General features: G+C 39.0%; 2 protein-coding genes and 1 non-coding gene across 5 annotated transcripts in view; 1 reads left to right on the forward strand and 2 right to left on the reverse strand.

The window, feature by feature from the left end:
- The window catches only part of LOC122528618 (serine protease snake-like), a 6,550-nt gene extending 2,575 nt beyond the window's left edge, over nt 1-3,975 (forward strand). For both annotated transcript variants that reach the window (XM_043653936.1, XM_043653937.1), the window contains exons 3-5: nt 1,401-1,630; nt 2,238-2,533; nt 2,953-3,975. In XM_043653936.1, the coding sequence (XP_043509871.1) occupies nt 1,401-1,630; nt 2,238-2,533; nt 2,953-3,307 (881 nt within the window). In that variant the 3' untranslated portion in view covers nt 3,308-3,975. The remainder of the gene's footprint in view (nt 1-1,400; nt 1,631-2,237; nt 2,534-2,952) is intronic.
- Nucleotides 3,976-5,654: 1,679 nt separating this feature from the next.
- LOC122528615 (mucin-5AC-like) lies at nt 5,655-15,024 on the reverse strand. 2 transcript variants are annotated; one of them, XM_043653923.1, is made up of 6 exons: nt 14,950-15,024; nt 14,715-14,755; nt 13,520-13,673; nt 13,336-13,383; nt 12,416-12,531; nt 5,655-11,269 (listed from the first exon to the last, which is right to left on the reverse strand). In XM_043653923.1, the coding sequence occupies exons 1-6, from the start codon at nt 14,999-15,001 to the stop codon at nt 6,620-6,622; spliced, it is 5,061 nt and encodes a 1,686-aa protein (XP_043509858.1). In that variant the 5' UTR covers nt 15,002-15,024; the 3' UTR covers nt 5,655-6,619. The 2 variants fall into 2 exon arrangements, with proteins under 2 accessions (XP_043509858.1, XP_043509859.1); XM_043653924.1 differs by lacking the exon at nt 13,336-13,383 and having other exon boundaries at nt 13,541-13,673.
- Nucleotides 15,025-15,483: 459 nt separating this feature from the next.
- Nucleotides 15,484-15,556, reverse strand: Trnaf-gaa. Its single transcript has one exon. It is a non-coding gene; the product is annotated as a tRNA-Phe (tRNA).
- Nucleotides 15,557-19,111: the final 3,555 nt, after the last annotated feature.

Below are 19,111 nucleotides of genomic sequence, written 5' to 3' on the forward strand. Positions count from 1 at the left end.
TTTTTTTTGACTAGACCATATATTTGTTTCATCGTAAATTGAAAGAATATTAAATTCTAAGGAAAAAAGTATTAACCCGCATTGATTCTAAACCTAATAGTTAAGGAAATATTTTACGATCATTTGTCTCGAAGATGAGAATTGCATAAAGCATTAGGACCATTTGTTTGCACAATTTATAAACATAATTTACCTTGTCTACATGTGATGCTCAAAGTGGTGTCCACTGACACTTGAACAATTTTGTAAGTGGAATCAATGAAATCAACGGCTTTCTATGTTGATTGTGCACTAATTATACTACACGCTTGTAGAATTCGCTAATTTATATTGTTGTTGGTGCTTCATTGTGTACTTCATTGTATCATTGTAAAAATAATATGAAAGTGTTAGATCGGACGGACAAGCCACAGAAATTGTCCACCACGATCAATCCATCAATTTTCAAATAATCTTTGTAACATGTACTTCCTAATACGTGCTCACATGAATAATGAACCGTCATGTTGGTACCAATGTATCGAACGAGTGTGTAAGGACATCTTCCAGCAAAGTTCAGAGTTTTTTAAGTGGTCAAGTGGTTTAGAAATTCCTAATTTGCCACGCTGCGTGTGTGTATGTACATACAATTAATCTGCCTAATTTAAAACTAATTTCTAATTAACGATTCTCTTTCCGTAAAAACTTGATATAGGATATTAAAGTGGCTGTTTTTAACGATTTAGAAACGCTTACAACGTGTGAAAGTTAATCGTGCAGATTGCTAAAATTCACGCGTTTCGATACAATCGCTCGTGGATACATATACTATACACATAGATACTATAGATCGGAGCCTGCAGAACATCATTGACAATCGATCATATCGAAATATCTAAAAACTACTTTGTCATGTTTTTATTATGTTATATATAAAGATCATACAGGAATTCTATTACTGTCAGTTTCTTGATCTGTACGTTATCAAAATGCAAATTCGTCGTCATAGATGGTAAATGCAGATTTGTTATCATAATCAAATTCCATGCATTTTCTCTGAATCCGAAAAATGCATAAAGGTAGGTCGAAAAAAAAAAAAAGAAGCTTCCTTGATGAAATATTGCGGGATCGTACAATGCACACATATAAATCACCCGCTACGAAGTTGATTTGCATATTCTATTTAAAATTTAAATGACTAACCTTCCTTTATGGCTCGAGATTTATGCGCAATTGTGCACGTTAAAAAGAGTAATCGTGCTTCTTCTTTTAGGTGTTTTACGAGGGGCGAAACCATACTGATTTTGCTGGAGATTATTATTAGAATTTTAGTTTAGTTCTTGTACAATCGTATCGACAAATCATTAGCGTATAATGTAACTTTATAATTGTATAATTTGTAATTTTAATATAATTTCCAGCTTGCCAAGAATATCTCGACGAGCGACAGTACGATCTGTCTTTTCACATATATCGTGGAACAGAGGCTAAATCTGGCGAATTCCCATACGTAGTGGCTTTAGGATACGAGGACGGTCTCAAAAATCTCTCATCCATCAGTTACAGCTGCGGAGGTAGCTTGATCTCCGTTGAACACGTGTTAACAGCAGCTCACTGTGTGAGCAACATTAACGAACTAGTGCCAACAGAAGTGAGTATCATTAAGTGCGATATTAACACTAGAACTACCAAAGTGGTCTACTAAAATGACTAATTTCCAATTTTCTGGAAATTTTATATATTTATAATACAGTGTATTTTTAGATATTCGAGTGATTTTTAACAAATATATTAGTAGAAGCTTGTATTCTTTATTGTATTATATTATAATACAATTAATATATTAATATATAATATAATATTATATTATATTACTAGAACTACTAACGAAAAAATATAATATATTTGTAGCAATGAAACTAAAGTGCAAGGTATAAGAAAAATATATTACAATAATATATTTTGTACATAATGCAATAAAGAATACAAGCTTCTATTAACATGTATTATATTTTAATTTATATAGAAAATTTATTAAGAATATTTATTATATTATATTATATTTTAATTTATATTAGAAAAATATATTTACAATATAATATATACATTTAGTTATAATAAATTTATGATATTACACAGTTATAAACATTAATTAAATTAAGTTTCTATGATGATTAAGTCGATCTTTTTGTGAAATGTTTAACAGTGTTTAACAAGCATTGTTAAAGTTCTTCATATCCTGCGTCCACTTGTTCCAGGTTCGATTAGGAAACGAGAGCATAGACAATAACGCGATGAACGTACAGCGAATCCCGATAAGCGACATAATATCGCACCCGGAGTACAAGCGCAGCACGAGTTACAACGACGTCGCCATTTTGAAGCTGAAGACGAGGGTGCTGCTTTCTAACCTGGTCCAGCCTATCTGCCTTCAAACCCAATCTCTAAACCAATTGACTATAACGCCCAAGATGTCTTTGATAGTGATCGGCTGGGGCGGTACGGATTTCGGCGAGTCCTCCTCCACCAAGTTGAGGAGGACACCTAGCCTCAGGTATCTCACGATTTCAAGTTTCCCAATCCTATATATAATTTAACGAAAATTAGACGGGGCAATTAAAATTAATAATTTTAATAAAATTTAGCGCCAGCAATAGCACTACTTTACCAATTATACTGTAATTTAAAATAAGTTAATAATTTAAAAATATATGTTTATGTAACTATAATATAACTATAATATAACTTATATGTTTATATAAATTTTTAAATACTATCTTACATCCCATTAGATAACTCTCATATCTTGTATAAAATTATTAATTTTGAATGAAATTTTAATTAATAATAATATAAATTTATAATGAAAAATATATTATAAGTTCCTTTTCTTTCAATGCGAATTATTTCACGATCAGTGAAACTGCTAAATAATATAATAATAATAATAATAAATCCATACGCAAATCACAGACTCGTGGACAAAGAAGAATGCGCCAAGCATTACAGAGGATATCGAAAGTTACCCTTTGGCATATCCGACACCATGATCTGCGCCGTGGATCCGAATAGCACGAGGGGATCGGACGCCTGTCAAGGCGACAGCGGAGGTCCACTGTTGCTGTTCACCGAGGAAGGCGTGAAAGTGATCGGTATCACGGCTTTCGGGCAAGGTTGCGGCGGTCCTGTCCCCGGTGTTTATACCATGGTGTATTCCTACCTAGAGTGGATCGAGGAGCAGGTGTGGACAAGCAAGAAGGAGAGCAAAGATGTCCTGAAGACAGAGTTTATTAATCCTATTATTAACATCTCTATCACGCGCCACTGAGCACTCATCTTACGACGTGTCGTCGTGCGCACCTCGGTGGCGATCTTCGCGCAATGGAATTCAATTTTGTCGCAGTTCTGTTCGATTTAACATGTCAAGTGCCGTGTCGGTCTTCGGTAACCGACGAAACAAATTTAGTACACGTATATTAAAAATTGACAAACTTTAAGATTACTTTAGGAAAGAATATAGTAGCTGAATATTGTTTTTATTGGTATTATATAAACAGTATACAGTAATTTTAATAAGTTTTATTAAAACAATTTAGGGAAAGACTGTCTTTGCAACTTTCTTAGTCACGTTTCTACCAATATTTCTATTTTCTTCGTGACAATTTTTACAAAATCTTCCGACTTGGGACGCTGCAAACTCTGATCTTGTGTTATACTTACTACGCTGCATCGAACTGTATCGAACGGCGTAAATGGAAAGATAAACGAAAGTACTTGACGGCACTTGACGTGTTAAATCGCGCGTGATTAACTTTCAGTATCGAATCGTTAGAAAATTAAAGTAAAATGATGAAAGAATGATTCGTGGTTTCGCGCGCCAATTGTACGCACGCTAAAGATTTTTCCAGAAGGTTGAAAGATTGACGAAGGGAGATTGAGATACAAGAAAAGTTACCGCTGCGTCCCGACTAACAGTAAATTTCGAGTTGTACCGTCGCTCGTGTGCCATCATTTATGAGAGAGAAGGAAAGAACGATAGGGGATAAACATTAACAAAACCCTCTTTTATTTATTCACATTCTGTACAAATGTTATTTTACATAATGTCATGATAATATCAACCGGCCCGATTCCGATCTGGCATTTTGTGTGATAAGCGCCGATTTGAATACTCGTTAGAGTAGCGAAGTACATATATATATATATATTTAAAGCGATCTTAGGAGATTTAAGGCGATCTCTCGAGACAAGGTGAAAAACCACGTCGATTGTATTTTTGTAAAAAACATAAAAAGAACAAAAAACATTTTTTTCTAGAGCAAAGTAAAAAAAAAAAAAAAAAAAGAAAAAAAATTTTTTTCAAAAGAAAAAAAAAAAAAAAAAAAAAAAAAAGAAAAAAATCACTGTGAAACGGTTCAATACCGGTTTGACAAGGGCCTCGTATCCTTATTCTTTAGGGTATCCAGATGCAAAGAAACACACCAGCACCAAGATTCAAAGCGATTCCAAGTAATCTACGATATAAGTTTACGATATAAGTTTCCTTCAAGTGATTTTAACTCGTTAAGGGCCGAGCTTATTGCTCAGGACGAAGGTTATCGAACGAATCCTTGGAATTGCTTTTCGTAAACTACACACACACTATTGTTATAGTTTAGATGTTCGAATTCCGCGATGCAAATTCGATTCGAATTTTAATCGTGAATTCGAATCGAATTCGACTCCCTCCCCCGACGAGTTAAAATATTCGCAAACCGTAGAAATCATTTCAGCACTTCATGTACAGACAAAAGTTCTTTAGAGTATTTCTCGTCAAAGATAAAATTGTCAAGTCTCTATCATAGAACATCGAAATCCTTATTTATTCAACGAAGTTGATGTACAACGATTATGATACAGTGTACTTGTACGCGACGCCGCGACGTAATACTGTTAACGATCAGGTGCAATTGCAGTGTAATATGTAGGTACGTATTTTCATTTACAGCCGGACGAACGAGTTCCAAAAAATTTCATTGTCCCCTCTCGAGCGATTCAAATGAAATTAACCGGGAGTCGTTTCGTCGGATCACTAGCAGTTGGATCCTCGATCAGATTAGTCAACTGGCTTGAATTCAACTGGCTCTCACTTTGGGCAAAAAAATATTTTTATTACAGAATTAAACATTTTTATTACACAATTAAATAGTTATTATAATAATTATATAATTATATATTTTTATTACACAATTAAATAGTTATTATAATAATTATATAATTATATATTTTTATTACACAATTAAATAGTTATTATAATAATTATATAATTATATATTTTTATTACACAATTAAATAGTTATTATAATAATTATATAATTATATATTTTTATTACACAATTAAATAGTTATTATAATAATTATATAATTATATATTTTTAATTATTATAATAATTATATAATTATATATTTTAATTATTTTTAATTATTATAATTAAAGTATATAAGTATATATTTTAATTATTTTTAATTATTATAATTAAAGTATATAATTATACATTTTAATTATTTTTAATTATTATAATAATGATATAATTATATACTTTAATATAATAATTATATAACTATAATAATTATATACTTTAATATAATAATTATATAATATATATTTTAATTAAAATAATATGTAATTAAACAATTAAAAATATGAAAACAGTTAAAATACTCATTGTCAGAGTATTTTATATTCATGGATTGCAGGCCAATCATGCACATGTATCAGGTCAATCGAAATGGCTTGAATTCAGGGCAATGGTTTGACTAATCTGACAGAAGCTCGATCCCTTAATGTTTAAAAGTTTGAGGAATTCCGTGTGCGTATAGAAAACAAAAAAAAGAAAAAAAAAACATTTGGAAAGAAAGGTACTTCCGTCATAGTAACTAAGTACGTGTTACACGTTCCCATCACCCCATAGAAATCTTCCACTCTCGTATCGTTGCAATTTAATTCCCCAGCCAAATTTAAAAAATCGTTCAAGATTAAACGCCAGCGAGAGAGAAACTTGATTCATAATACGATCGATTCGTTCGAATCAAGTCAATCGAATTAGTCATAGTCTGTCGGGGACTATCCATCAACCAAGAATCAGAATTTCCATCGTGTTATTCTCGATCTTCAACACCAAAGAAAGCAAGAAAGAAACGATCGATTCATTCGAATCTCAAGCCAAACGAAATTATCATAGTTTGCCTGGAAGATCGATCGATCATTCAGAACCTCGATCTTGAATAAAATAAGGAAGAAGCTTAATTCACAGTGTCATTCGAATCGAAAAATTAAACGAAAATTACCCATAGTTTGTCAAGATCAATTTCCATGAACATCGTGAACACCGAGGGAAGCAAAAAAGAGACTCGGATTCATAGTCACGATCGATTCATCCAAATCAAGTTAAACTAAAAATTGTCGTAGCTCGTTGATCAACAAGATCGATCAACCATTCGGAATCAATGCCCGATTCTCGAACGACCGACCGATCTGACAAACAAACTGCGCACAGCGACACGAAATGTAATGCAAGTTCCCCGGTTTCCTCGAAAAGAATTTATTCTTCAGAGCCTGTCAAAACGCTATACGATCCCCCCCGTTTCCCATTGGGTAACCTCACCCCCATTTGGTAGCTATCGTGTACAACGATCGGAGAAGTTCCAGGGCTCTGTTGTCGGACGCGGACGCTGCCTCGTCCCCGAGCGATCGATTGTTCTCGTCGGTGGACGCCGCGGTCTTTTCCGATCGTCTCACGATGCTCGCCGAGTTCTCCGTAGTCGTGCGAAATCTCCGGCTCTTTCTGCTCCTGAACGTGGTCACCGGCGGATCGGTGGCCAACAGTGTCGAGGGAGTCGATCGATCGGCACTCCTCGCGCGACCGGTCGACTTGACATCGGCGGGCAAACCGAGCCGATTGATACCGGCCACCGCGTTCCTCGAATCCTCCGACGAGAACTCGTTCACGGGCAGTCGGAGCAACGCGTTCAACAGCTCCTCCCGCTCGCGTTGCAACGTCTTGTCCGCGGGGTCCCTGCAGTGTCGTATCAGAAGCAACACCAGCTGTCGGACGGTCTCGTTGTTGTCCACCTGCTTCATCACCCTCATCAACGCGTCGGTGGTCGTGGCGTTCAATTTGCCGAACAGCCTCTCGGCGATTTCGTTCTCCGTCCCGTTCGACTTGCTCTTGCCCGTATCTGCCGCGTAGGGTAACAAGGAATTGTATCCAAGAGTATCCCGGGGCAACGAGTTCGTCGAAGCGGTTATCGAGGACGTTATAGTCGTCGTGATGCTGCTGCGCGTGGTAATCAGCGGCTTCGGCGTGACAGTGTTCTCAACGGTGGACGAGGAGAACGAGGCCGGGAGTAGAGAGAAGGTCGTGGGCGAGTCCTTGTCCCTCGACAGTCTCTGCGAGGAAAACGGCGCACCAACGTCTTCTTCCTCGCTGACGAACGACTCGTCCGAGCTGCTCGACACGTCTTCGCCCAGGGATGGCGTGTTCTCGTACTCCCCTCTTTCATCGGACGCGCCAGTCGTTACGGTCGATGGTCCAAGATCCGACTCCAGGTCGTGGTTGATTCTCTGAGGGTCGACGAACACCGACGTCTCCCACAAGTGGGTAACAGCCGGTGACGAAGTCCAGTGATCGTTCTCCAATACCTTTGAATCTTCCCTCTGGTCCACAGACAGGATGGAGGAATCGTCATCGGCGCACGGTGTAGTGTCATCCACGCTAGTGTTTATGGTCGACTCGGTGACGGGGACCGTCGTCGTCGCTGGCTTCTCAGAAGCTTCACGCTCGTCCGTTATGCGATTGTAAAGATCCCGGAATTTCATGTAACTGCTTCGTAACGTCGGCAGAAGGGACACTCCGGGTTTCAATTCTGTGCGAGGCTTCGACGAGTCGTGCAACAGCGACTTCGAGCGATGGGGGATCAGTGAGTCTTCGACGGTGGTGGACACGGGCGTGCTCGAGGAGTAACTCTCAGGAGTAACTCTCGAAGTGGCCTTTCGGATCGTCTCCGAGCGACCGTCGAAAAACGGAGGTGTCAGCTGCTGCTCGGGCTTCCTGCTCGTCGACTTTTTGTTCCAGTTGTAGGTCATGTGCACGAACGTGGACGGGGAGAGTGGCGTGGGTGAAACGACGTAATTGTCGCTCACGGGGGTAGTGGCCAGTAACATTTCGATCGGCTGGACAACAGTGCTCACCGCGCTGTTGTTCTGGAAACCGCCGACGCGGCTCTGGTTCCCAATATCAAGGTCAAACGGATCGTTCGTGACCGTCGACTCGACGTTATTCTGACCGTAGAAACTCGCGTCCGAGGTGAACGTGCTCTCCTCCGTGGGAGGCTCGGAGGTTTCGAAGTACGCGTTCGTACTGTCCTCTTGAGAGGACAAGACTCTGGGAGTGGTGGCGTAGTAAGTGCTCGGTAACGTGCTGAGCGTGTCGTAGACGTTCTCTTGAACGGTGGTGGTAGGTGGCTCGAAGGTGGTTGGATAAACGGTGGTCAATTTGTGTCTGGCGTCGTTACCATCGTCGGAAAAGTCTAGAACCTCGTCTTTCTCTTTAGTCGAGGAGGTGCTCTCCTCGTCCTCCCCGGTCGGATACGGAGTTGTAGTCTTCCACGAGTCGTCGCTCTCCTCCGTCGTTTTCGACGGCTCGGTCGGCCTGATCTCGGTCAACACCCTCTTGAACGAGTCCGGGTCCAGCAAGTATGCGGAGAGAGCGTGCGTGAACACCTGCGCCAGCTCTCGTAGTCTCGTGCTGTTCGACTTTCGAAGATCGTCCAACGATCCGCCGCTTTGCTGAAGCTCCAAATCGTCCTCTGTACTGTCGTCCTCCCCGTAACTGCTCGAATCGTCCGAGCGCTCCTCCGTCGTCACGTTGTTCGTCTCCGCGTCGTCGTCGTTCAGCTTGAACAGTTGCGCGTACGTGTCGATGGTGTGTCTGGTTAAGAGGCTGGTCGGCACCTGGACCGTTCCGTTGCTCTTCCTCGAGAGCGACGACTTCTCCGCTGCCTCCGCGCTGACCGACGAGTCCGTCGTCTCGTTCGAGTCGAAGTTCTCCGTGGCGGTGGAGAAGTAGAGGGCCAGAGAGTGCAACGTCGAGGCAGCCGGTGGAGCAGAAACGTTCGACACCCGAGGTTCGTTACCTCTCAACACCTCCGACAGACTCGGCACGTTGTGCTCGAGGCTCTTCAGCGAGTGCAACATGCTCAACGCGTGTTCCCGCGCCGCGCTCGGCTTGATTTTACTCAACGACGTTGGCGCGGGATATTTCAATTTCGGCGTCAGAGTCCTCGTGCCCGCGGAGGTGTAACTGGTCGTGTAAGTGGGCACCGTGGCGGTGTACGGAGTCGGTTTCGAAGCTGGACCGCTGCTCGACGTGTGCGCGTAGTTCTTCGTAAACGGCACGTAAGGGCCTAGAGTGGACATCACTTTGCCCTGCTTGTACGTGAAGCTTCTGTCGTAGGGGCTCAGGTCTTTCTCGGTCACGGTGCTCGGTTGATAAGCCGCGGTGCTTCTGAACGGCTTCTCCGTAGTTGTGCTGATCGAATTCTGCCGATAAACCGTTGTGGTTGGACCTTTCGCGTCAACGTTCAACCTGTTCGACTGGTTGCTGTCGATCGTGCTGATCGAATTCTGCCGATAAACCGTTGTGGTTGGATTTTTCGCGTCAACGTTCAACCTGTTCGGCCGATTGCTGTCGATCGTGCTGATCGAATTCTGCCGAGAACCCGGCGAGACTGTGGTCAAACCTTTGCCGATCAGTTTCGCGCCAACGTTTAATCTATTCGACTGGTTACCATCGATCGTGCTGATCGAATTCTGCCGAGAACCCGGCGAGACTGTCGTGGGACTCTTGCTGGCCAGTTTCGCGTCAACGTTTAACCGATCGATCGTTGGTTTCTCCGTGCTGCGTCCGAAATTGTTGCTGCGAAAGGACGCTGTCGGCGTGCCAGTAACGTAGTTCGTAGTGTACCTCTGCTGCGAGGAACTGCTCGGGGTGATGGTGTTCTGACGATACGTGTCCGTGGTCACGTAGGAACGAGTCGTCGGCGGAATCGTTCCTGTGTTACTCGCGGCAGTTGCTCTGCTGCTCTCCCTGTTGCTGTTACTATTGTAGTAACTCTTGTTAACGAAGCTGCTGCGAACGTTGGCCCCGGTGGTTCTCAGGCTTCCACGGTACTCGTAGTTGCTATTGGCAAACAGAAGTGACTCGGTCGTCGGTTGAGCGTCAACGTAGGTAGACGTAGCCTCGGTCTCGTCGTTGCACGCGTCGGTGGCCGTCGGATACTGCGTCGTCGTCGTCTCGTAATAAGTGGGCCCGGCGTCCGTGAATAACGAGTAATCGTTCCTCTGCGTGGACACGTCGTTCTCGTTGCCTCGTCTCGAGTCAGTACTCCTCGTAGTTGGGTCGCGATTGACGTACAACTGATAGTAATACTGGTGCGTGTTGCCGGTGTTCTCGTTGAACCGGTTCCCGCGATTGCTAACGAACGCCGCGCTCTCCGCGAATTGCTGAGACTCCTTGGCGGGGCTGGTGTTGCTGCCTCCTCTGAACGTCGTCGACTCTGTGTAAGCTGGCGTGACCCTCTGCGAACTGGCAGCGGTGAAGTTGCCTCTGTTCAGCCCTTTGAACTTCAATCTCTTCAAAGCGCCCTTGTCGTCTCGTTGGCTGTTCGAGTTTCTATTCACCACGTGGTAATTCTGAGCTTTTTTCGGTGTGCTGTGATAGTAATCTGTCGTCGAGTGCCTGTCCCCTTCGTCGATGTTCCTCGACGCGAATTGATTGAACTGCTGCTGCTGCTTTGGTTGGTTGTTCGATTGAATCCCATTGGTAAATGACGATTGGTCGTTGTCCCTCGGCGAGTTTGACTCTTGGCTGTTGAAGTTGTTGCCAGAGTCAAAGTACCGGGAGGATTTGATTCTTTCTCTGTTCGATTGGACCTGGTTCTCCTGCGATGGCTCCTCGTACGGCTTGATCCTCCCGTTCTGCTTGCCGTCGTAGCTGAGACTCTGCACGTCGTAGTAGTCCTGCTGACCGTTCGACTCGATCGACTGCTGATAGTCCAATCTCGATTTACGCGACTCGGCGCGCCGTCGCTCCTCCTCGAGCAGCTGCTCGCTACTCTGCTCGTACAGCTCCGTGGACTTGCTGCAGTCCACCTTGAACCACCAATCGCAAATCAGCTGCGATTGTTGGAAGATGGTGCCGTTCGGGCAGAGGAACGAGATCTTTCGTCCGTTGTCGCATATGTGGAATACCTGGACAGAGAAATATTGATCTGTTGAGAGAGAGAGAGACAGAGAGAGAGAGAGAGAGAGAGAGAGAGAGAGAGAGAGAGAGAGAGAGAATTTAAATCGTTTATTTTGAAAGTTATTTGTGTTTTAATAAATTCAAAAATATTGACAACTGATAACATGATGGTATAATATTTTCGTGTTTTATTAATTTACCAACTCAGTTAGTATGATAAACATTGTTCAGAAAATAACACGTTCCTGAGTGGCTATAAATGGACTTGAGCCACTTTCAAAATTACTGAAATAACTTTTTTAATTTTGTAAAAAGGCACAGGCCCCTTGACGAAAATAAAGTTTCCTTAGAATAAAGAGAAACGTTACAATCCTGTGCTATAAAATTAAAAAGTATCCAACTTTTATTCACTGTTAAAGAAACGTTACAAATTTTTATCAATCTATCAATCAGCCAATTTTAGTGATCATAAATATATCAGTTACTTAAATATATTCGTTTAAAAATGTAAATAGTAAATAAATAGCCAGCTTGATCCTTCCTTGAAAAATGTACTTAGGCCAATTTCAAAATTACTGAAATAACTTTTTTAATTTTGTAAAAAGGCACAGATCCCTTGACGAAAATAAAGTTCCCTTAGAACAAAGAGAAACGTTACAATCCTGTGCTATAAAATTAAAAAGTATCCAACTTTTATTCACTGTTAAAGAAACGTTACAAATTTTTATCAATCTATCAACCAGCCAATTTTAGTGATCATAAATATATCAGTTACTTAAATATAAATATATATCAGTTACTTAAGTATATTTAATTTCAAAATGAACGGTTTGTTTATTATTTAACCATGACTGTGCTTGAAATAGCCGACACCTTATGATCAAACTTCCTTAATTCTCCTCCCCCTCCCAAGAGTTTTCTAATTACCCTCTTTGAGACTTTTGTATAATTCGAACGTTAATAAAGAGGTTTGTTCTCTTACAGGAGAAAGTTTCAAAAGTTTTTGCTTAGTTAAATGTTTCTATTCATCGGGTTCTCGGCTCGATTACGCTGTCGCGGAACGGAGAGACGCCGCGATGTCGCAACGCTGAAACCCGAATGCCGTTTGATTAAAGTAATTACGTTTGCGGCAAGATGTGTATTTTGTTACTCACTTGACAATTCGTCTCCAAGTCCGCGTAGTAACCACCTTTCAGACCGCGGCAGCTGAACGAAGTGGCTGGGATCGTCGTCAGGGCTGGAAAGTCCACACCCGGCTGTCCTGTCACGCCTTTAAATTACAAGAGCACGTTTTTTCTTTCTTTCTTATTACGCAATGTCTGTCGTTCCCTCCCCCCCTTTTTTTTAAAATCCGCCGACAGTTTCAATCCCCGAGAACGAAATTTAGGTGTACTCCTTTCTTGTTTCGTTCACTCTTTTTGTGCAACATTTAAGCAGTTTATTAATTTCAATGTAACATTTGAGAAGTCAAGCATTGATCAACATTAGAACTACCAAAATGGGTCAAAATGATCATTTGAATGTTTTTTAGATATATCAGTTAGATATTTGAATATTAGTTAAAATTTTAGAAAATTTTTCTTTGTAAAATACATAAATAAAAGCTTGTGTATTACACTGATCTACTCTGCTCTGTTGTATCACAAAGATCCTCTGCTTCTTTTACTTTATCTCTGATTACAGCTAATTTTATGCTTCGGTAGTTCTAGTGTTAATGTAACATTGAAGAAGTCGAGCATCAATCAAGTGACATGCAAGTTGACAGCATGCGTCGTTTGAAGCTACCTGTGACTCTCGTCGAAATTTCTCGAGAAACTTTTAGTTACAAACTTGCCAAACAGCCATTGTTTTCGTGCGAAACTCTATACCGGGAACCGAGTATTAACTTCCAGCTAACGCGATCCGTCCTTTCCTTTTTCCAACATAGATTTCCAGGTGATTCCACCACCGGGGTTGTATTGGTTTCAAAAGAACCGTCAGCCAGATGCATGCCCTTTACTCTACTCGAGATAAAAAAAGGGAAGCTGGGAGAGGAAGGCGGCTGGTATACTTATGCAGTGTTTATTAATAATACCCGCTCCTTTGAGCCATTCCTTGAGAAGGTCCGCATTGCCGAAGAAGACTGGGAAAGAAACGCGAAAGATGGTATTTTAGAGATAGAATTAGAGCAGATAGAAGATGGTTAAGAAACAAAAAAAAAAAAAAAAGGAAACGTTAGTTTCTCGGCGTGTGAGTAAGAGTGAATTGGCTTTAGGAACCTTGATAAATTTGGTACTCGCCATTCTTCTCGGGTGCCAGCCTCTTCACTATTCTCCTCAACGTCTCCTCGTTCTCTATTGATGCCTCTATGCTGGACAAGTCCAACTCTGACGAGAGTTTCCGCAGATTTGCCTTTTCACTATTATTTTCTGACTGAAAGTGAAAGCGATTCGTGATGTGATTAAGCACGCTGAGACATGTGGCGATTAGAACAGGGATGACCAACCGTGCCACTAATGGCGCATAGAGCAAGTTATTTAGAGTATGAGTAACTATTACAGTAAGGTATTATCATCATTATTATTATTTACTCTAATATATAATAATAATAATTATTATTACTTACTTACTTACTCTAACAAATAGTTAAAATTGTATGTAAATATATGAATGTTTAGTACAAAATATTAAATATTTATAAATTGATTATTATTTACTCTAATAAATAATAATTATTATTTATTATTACTATTATTATTATTTACTCTAATAAATTGTTATAATAATTAATAGTTAAAAATGTATATAAATATTTAATATAAAATATTTAATATTTCTAAATTGAGTATTATTTACTCTAACAAATGGTTAAAATTGTATGTAAATATACAATATATAAATATTTAATATAAAATATATTATATATTTTATATTAAATATTTATAAATTGATTATTATTTACTCTAGTAAATAGTTAAAAATGTATGTAAATATTTAATTCAAAATATTAAATATTTATAAATTGAGTATTATTTACTCTAATAAATAATAATAATAATATCTTATTCTAATACTTAATATAAATATGTTAACTATACAGTATACTATATATATTGTATATACAATAATATGGCATAATAACTATTATACCATTTACTATTTACTATATACACGTTTACTATTTATAAATATGTTTACTATCTATAAACACGTTTTTGTTGTTGAAATAATTTAATGACGCGTCGACGCTCGCTTGAAGAAAAAAGTTTGGTTAGGCCACCCCTGGATTAGAGTAAATTGGAATAATTAGGTTAGGTCTCGTTCAACACTTGTCAAGTATTGCGACTAACTACATTTTACAAGAAAAAAAAGCTTTGTATTGTCTCTGACATATTTTTCATTGTGATTCATTTTCATAATACTTCTGTTTCGCACTGTTCTCGTAGAAATTGTTTAATTAGCAATCATAGTCACCTCCGCTTCGCAATTGCTGACCATGAAAGTGACCACTGAACCTGAAACACCGAGTCACACGTGAACATTACATTCTGGAGAAAGAAGAAAAAAAGAAAGAATATTTGAAAAATAATATTCGCTTTTCGCGTTTTAACATTCAACAAATGGCCAAAGTAATATTTAGGCAACGTAAATTGAAAGAGTGAAACACGTCAGAAGGAAGATCGAGGGAGATATTTCTAATCGTACTTACATAAAAATAGGATTACTTCGAGACACTCCATTTTCGATAAATTCTTGCGCATGATTCTGTAACAAGATGTATGATGTATTACTTCTTGAGATTCTTGTATATTGTTGTTGTTTCTTTGCTGTTAAACCAAAAGACTGTCAAGTACTTGACTGGGTAACTTATTAAAATAAATTAAATACTTATTAAATACTTATTAAAACTAAAAATACTTATTAAAATAATAACATCAATCGTTATTACTTTTACGTGAATTTTTTCTAGAGATAGATATCCTTAAGTAATTTTTATATCATTTCTTAAAATGATATAGCTCATAGAAAGGCGTACGAAGTTCATATTATGAGCTTATTACTCAATTCAATAAACATAGAAATAAATATACAAAGCAACGACAATGTTGTCATCTACGATTATATTTGCAATAAATTAAAGAATGGTGTTAAAAGTAGTTTTTCTAGTGTCTGGATGTATTTAGAAATTAAAATGTAACAAAAAAGAAAAACGCTGACTTCAAGGTAAAAAAAAAATTGTGCCTGCCGAAACCCGGGATCGAACCAGGGACATTTAGATCTTCAGTCTAACGCTCTCCCAACTGAGCTATTTCGGCGACTGGAAGAATGTTCTTCTATAATCTATAACAAGGCTCTGTCACTGTATTCGATCGATATTTCCTATTAATTAAAAAAACTTAAATCATCCTTGAACTTAAATCAATAATTTAAATTCTTATTAAATATCGTGAGAAAGAATTCTAACAAAGAGAGGGGAAAAAAAAAAAACGTTGCGCATGAAACCTTAAGCAACCTTAAGAAATTGAATTTAATCGCTTATATTTCATACTGTGGAAAGCCTTGTAGGCTCTCGCGAGCTGTTAACAAGGATAAATAAAATACCAAGGACCTTGCTCAATCACGATTGTAATCTCGATTGTAATTTATGCGACAACGTATTTTACAACTGTTCGTATTGTTATCTCAATAAAATCTTCAATTCCTCTCGCGGTAATTCCTTTCGCTATTTTACTTTATTTTTACTCTAATCTGCAAACATATAATATAGTATAAGAAGGACGTGATACAGGAAATAAGCAGATACTTGTTTCACCTGTTAAATATCGTACCTATGTTCCATACGTTAATTTAAATTATTAATTATTTTAATTATTTTATTTATTTACATTATTATTAATTATTTACATTATTAATTATTTTATTTATTTACATTATTATTATTAATTATTTTAATTATTTACATTATTAATTATTTTATTTATTTACATTGTTATTATTAATTATTAATTACTTTATTTATATACATTATTATTATTAATTTACATTATTAATTATTCATTTATTCATTGTTTATTTACACAAATTGCCAAAAAAAAAAAAAAAAAAAAAAAAAATTGAAAAATAGTTTAGAGTGCAAAGGGTTAATTCTCTATTATTTTTAGTTATTGTCATTCATTGTTAACTGTTAAACTGTACTGCATTAATTAACATCGATTAAACAGCGTATCACACATCGTCTAATTAGAAATCTCTGACGCACACGCTTCTGAAGAAACATCCCGGCTTAATAGAAGCCGTTCGTAAAGGAGCGTAAGCTACTCGATCCCGTCTCTGTCCGCCGATATTCGAGTCTGCTTTCATTTCCCTGTGTAGTAACCACTTTTCAGAGCATTCGAAGCAATTTTCCCCAAAGTTTGTGCATCGCTTTGAAGGATCCAGAACTAAACGTGCGAACCTACTTGTGTGGTACTCGATCCCATCTCTACGCTGCGCGTATGCAGACGCTTAGGGCGCGTTCGCGTGTGCGAAACGTGGACGAGAGAGCGAGCGGAGGGGAGGAGTGGACGCGTGGAAAGAGGACAGAGGGGTGGCAACGGTCGAAGGAGGGGAACGAGAAGGTTGAGGTTATAATACCATTGGAGCAGTGGCCGCATGACCTTGCGTATGCTCGTCTAGGTCGACGAGCCACGGTCATTAGGCGTCGCCCGTCGATTCTTCGACGAATTTCGTCGTGACCGATGAAAATCATCGACCTATATCACGCTGCCCCGCGTTCTCACCACGCGAATGAAACACGCGTGTCCGAGCGCAATTTCACGCGCGAGAACCTCACGAGTCTCGTCAGTTTCGTAAATGATATCCTGCGCAAGTTACGCGTTCTACATTTTGCAAGAATCTTGTAAGCACTGTACGATAAAACCGTGTTTGCTCGTAGATAAATTTGCCCGTTACAAACGATAATAAAACTATTCCGCGTTTTCTTATCGTTGGCATTTCGAATAATAGGATTTAAATGTACGTTACATAATCACTGCGTCAGATTATCATGCCAGCGTAATCATTCAGCGATCGCGTGCACTTTTTACGCGCAGCAGCGCGGAATCTTATGAATTTAAAGTGCCCATGTACAAAATATTCGAGGTATATAATTTATGAATATATTTGTGTTCCTACTTTTCCACCAAAGTTCTGTTTAAATTATTCTCGCGAAAGAGAAAAGAAGACGATGTAAGAAATGAAATGGCACAGACACGCGTAGTCCAATTTAAGAGTTCATCGAAGAATTTATTTTAAATCGATGCCCGATATCGAGTTCTGTTCATTTTTCTTTTACTTTTCTTAAACTTTGAAACTCTTTCTTTTTATTACGTATCATGTCAGTTTCGTACGTTATTGAATTTTACAATTTTACGAGATTCAAAGTGCATCCACTGTGTAACTGATTCGCGTGAACAAAATCCTCGTCGTTGCGCGCAGTTGCGTAATACGGGCGTGCGTTTCGATGTTTATTGAAAGGGAACGACATCGCCGGTTTATCACGACAGATAACCGAATAACGTTGATTAATTGCACCGAGGATCTGATCCGGTCTGATGTCGCGAACGAGACGATAGCGGCACCCCCGTCGAGAGATTCGTATCTGAAACGTCTCCGAAATTAGCGGCCGCTAAGATATCGTTTATCAAACAGCAAATAAAAGCAACGCGGCCGATTATTATTGCCGGAGCGGCGGAGGGGGCGGAGACGTGCTCGTCTGGCTCGACGATCCGGACACGCCGGTGAATCGTGTGAAAATTTGCACGTCTGCCGTCTGGTAATTGATCGAAAGATCTGTATCTGCGGTATCTGTACTCGTATTAACTCGTGTTAACATGTCCTTTACACACATTCTACTCTGCTGTTTCAATTGTAATTCGCGCGCGCAGGATTTGTGTTTGAAACGCTTTGAAACTGTGGGATCGAAAGGGAAGGTAAAGCGTAAGGAAATGAAATTCACTTGGAATTACCGACACTGTACAGTTACTTTGAAATGGAACGCGTAATTAGATTGGTGTGATAAAATGTTTAAAATACTTGCGATGCTTCTTTTAGAATATTTATTGCAACGGAGAGTTTGGAATATTTCGAACATTTGTCGGCAACTAATTTCTGTCGAAGAAAGAAACTTCTTTCCCTATGTTTCTAGTGAAGGAATTGTGAACATTTTTTGTCAATAATATCAACGAATCTCGACGATAGAGTTAATCGATTTTTCACAAAAGAAATAAAGAACGTGTCGTTGTAATTTAATTGAATTTATCCTGTAACGAGTATATAGGTTAAACGCAATATAGCAACAGGTTAAACGAAACTCGTTGGAAATTTAATTTTTCCTTTTTAATTTCTTCTTTTCGAGGAGAACTATTTCAAAATAACTCTGAACAATGTCGTGTTTTAAATCGTCGATCACTTTGGGAGCATTCAACCGTTCGTTATATAACGAACGCCGACCAGTCAATAAAGTTTGTTTGTTTCAAATTCCGTTGCATCATTGCGTCGTGGCCTTTGTCTTCATTCAAAGATCACTCGATTATAGGTCGTTGAATTCGTCGCTCGACACTGATCGAATCGATTATTTGTTAGAAGTGATCAAACACACGCGACCCTGACATCGTTTTTGCACTCGTGACCAAACATACACGTATAACAATTTTATGCACTTTTTACACGTGTATATTGTAATTAGAGTGTCGAGTTTCATACATTTATAGAGATAAGTTTGTTTTATATAATTTATATTTAAAAAGTTCATTTGCACGTTGCTTTTTGTTTAAATTATATGGAACGTTCTGGATCTCAATCATCTTTGCCAACAAGAAATTGAAAGTCAT

This window comes from Frieseomelitta varia, unplaced genomic scaffold (genome assembly GCF_011392965.1).
Source record: "Frieseomelitta varia isolate USP_RPSP 00005682 unplaced genomic scaffold, Fvar_1.2 scaffold_254, whole genome shotgun sequence".
Classification (NCBI taxonomy): domain Eukaryota; kingdom Metazoa; phylum Arthropoda; class Insecta; order Hymenoptera; family Apidae; genus Frieseomelitta; species Frieseomelitta varia.

Coding starts and splice junctions, on each gene's coding strand:
- LOC122528615 (XM_043653923.1), bottom strand. CDS start 15,001: ATGCGCAAGAATTTATCGAAAATGGAGTGTCTCGAAGTAATCCTATTT. Junction 14,756..14,949: donor CGAAGTAATCCTATTTTTAT/GTAAGTACGATT, acceptor TCGGTGTTTCAG/GTTCAGTGGTCACTTTCATG. Junction 13,674..14,714: donor TCAGCAATTGCGAAGCGGAG/GTGACTATGATT, acceptor TTTCACTTTCAG/TCAGAAAATAATAGTGAAAA.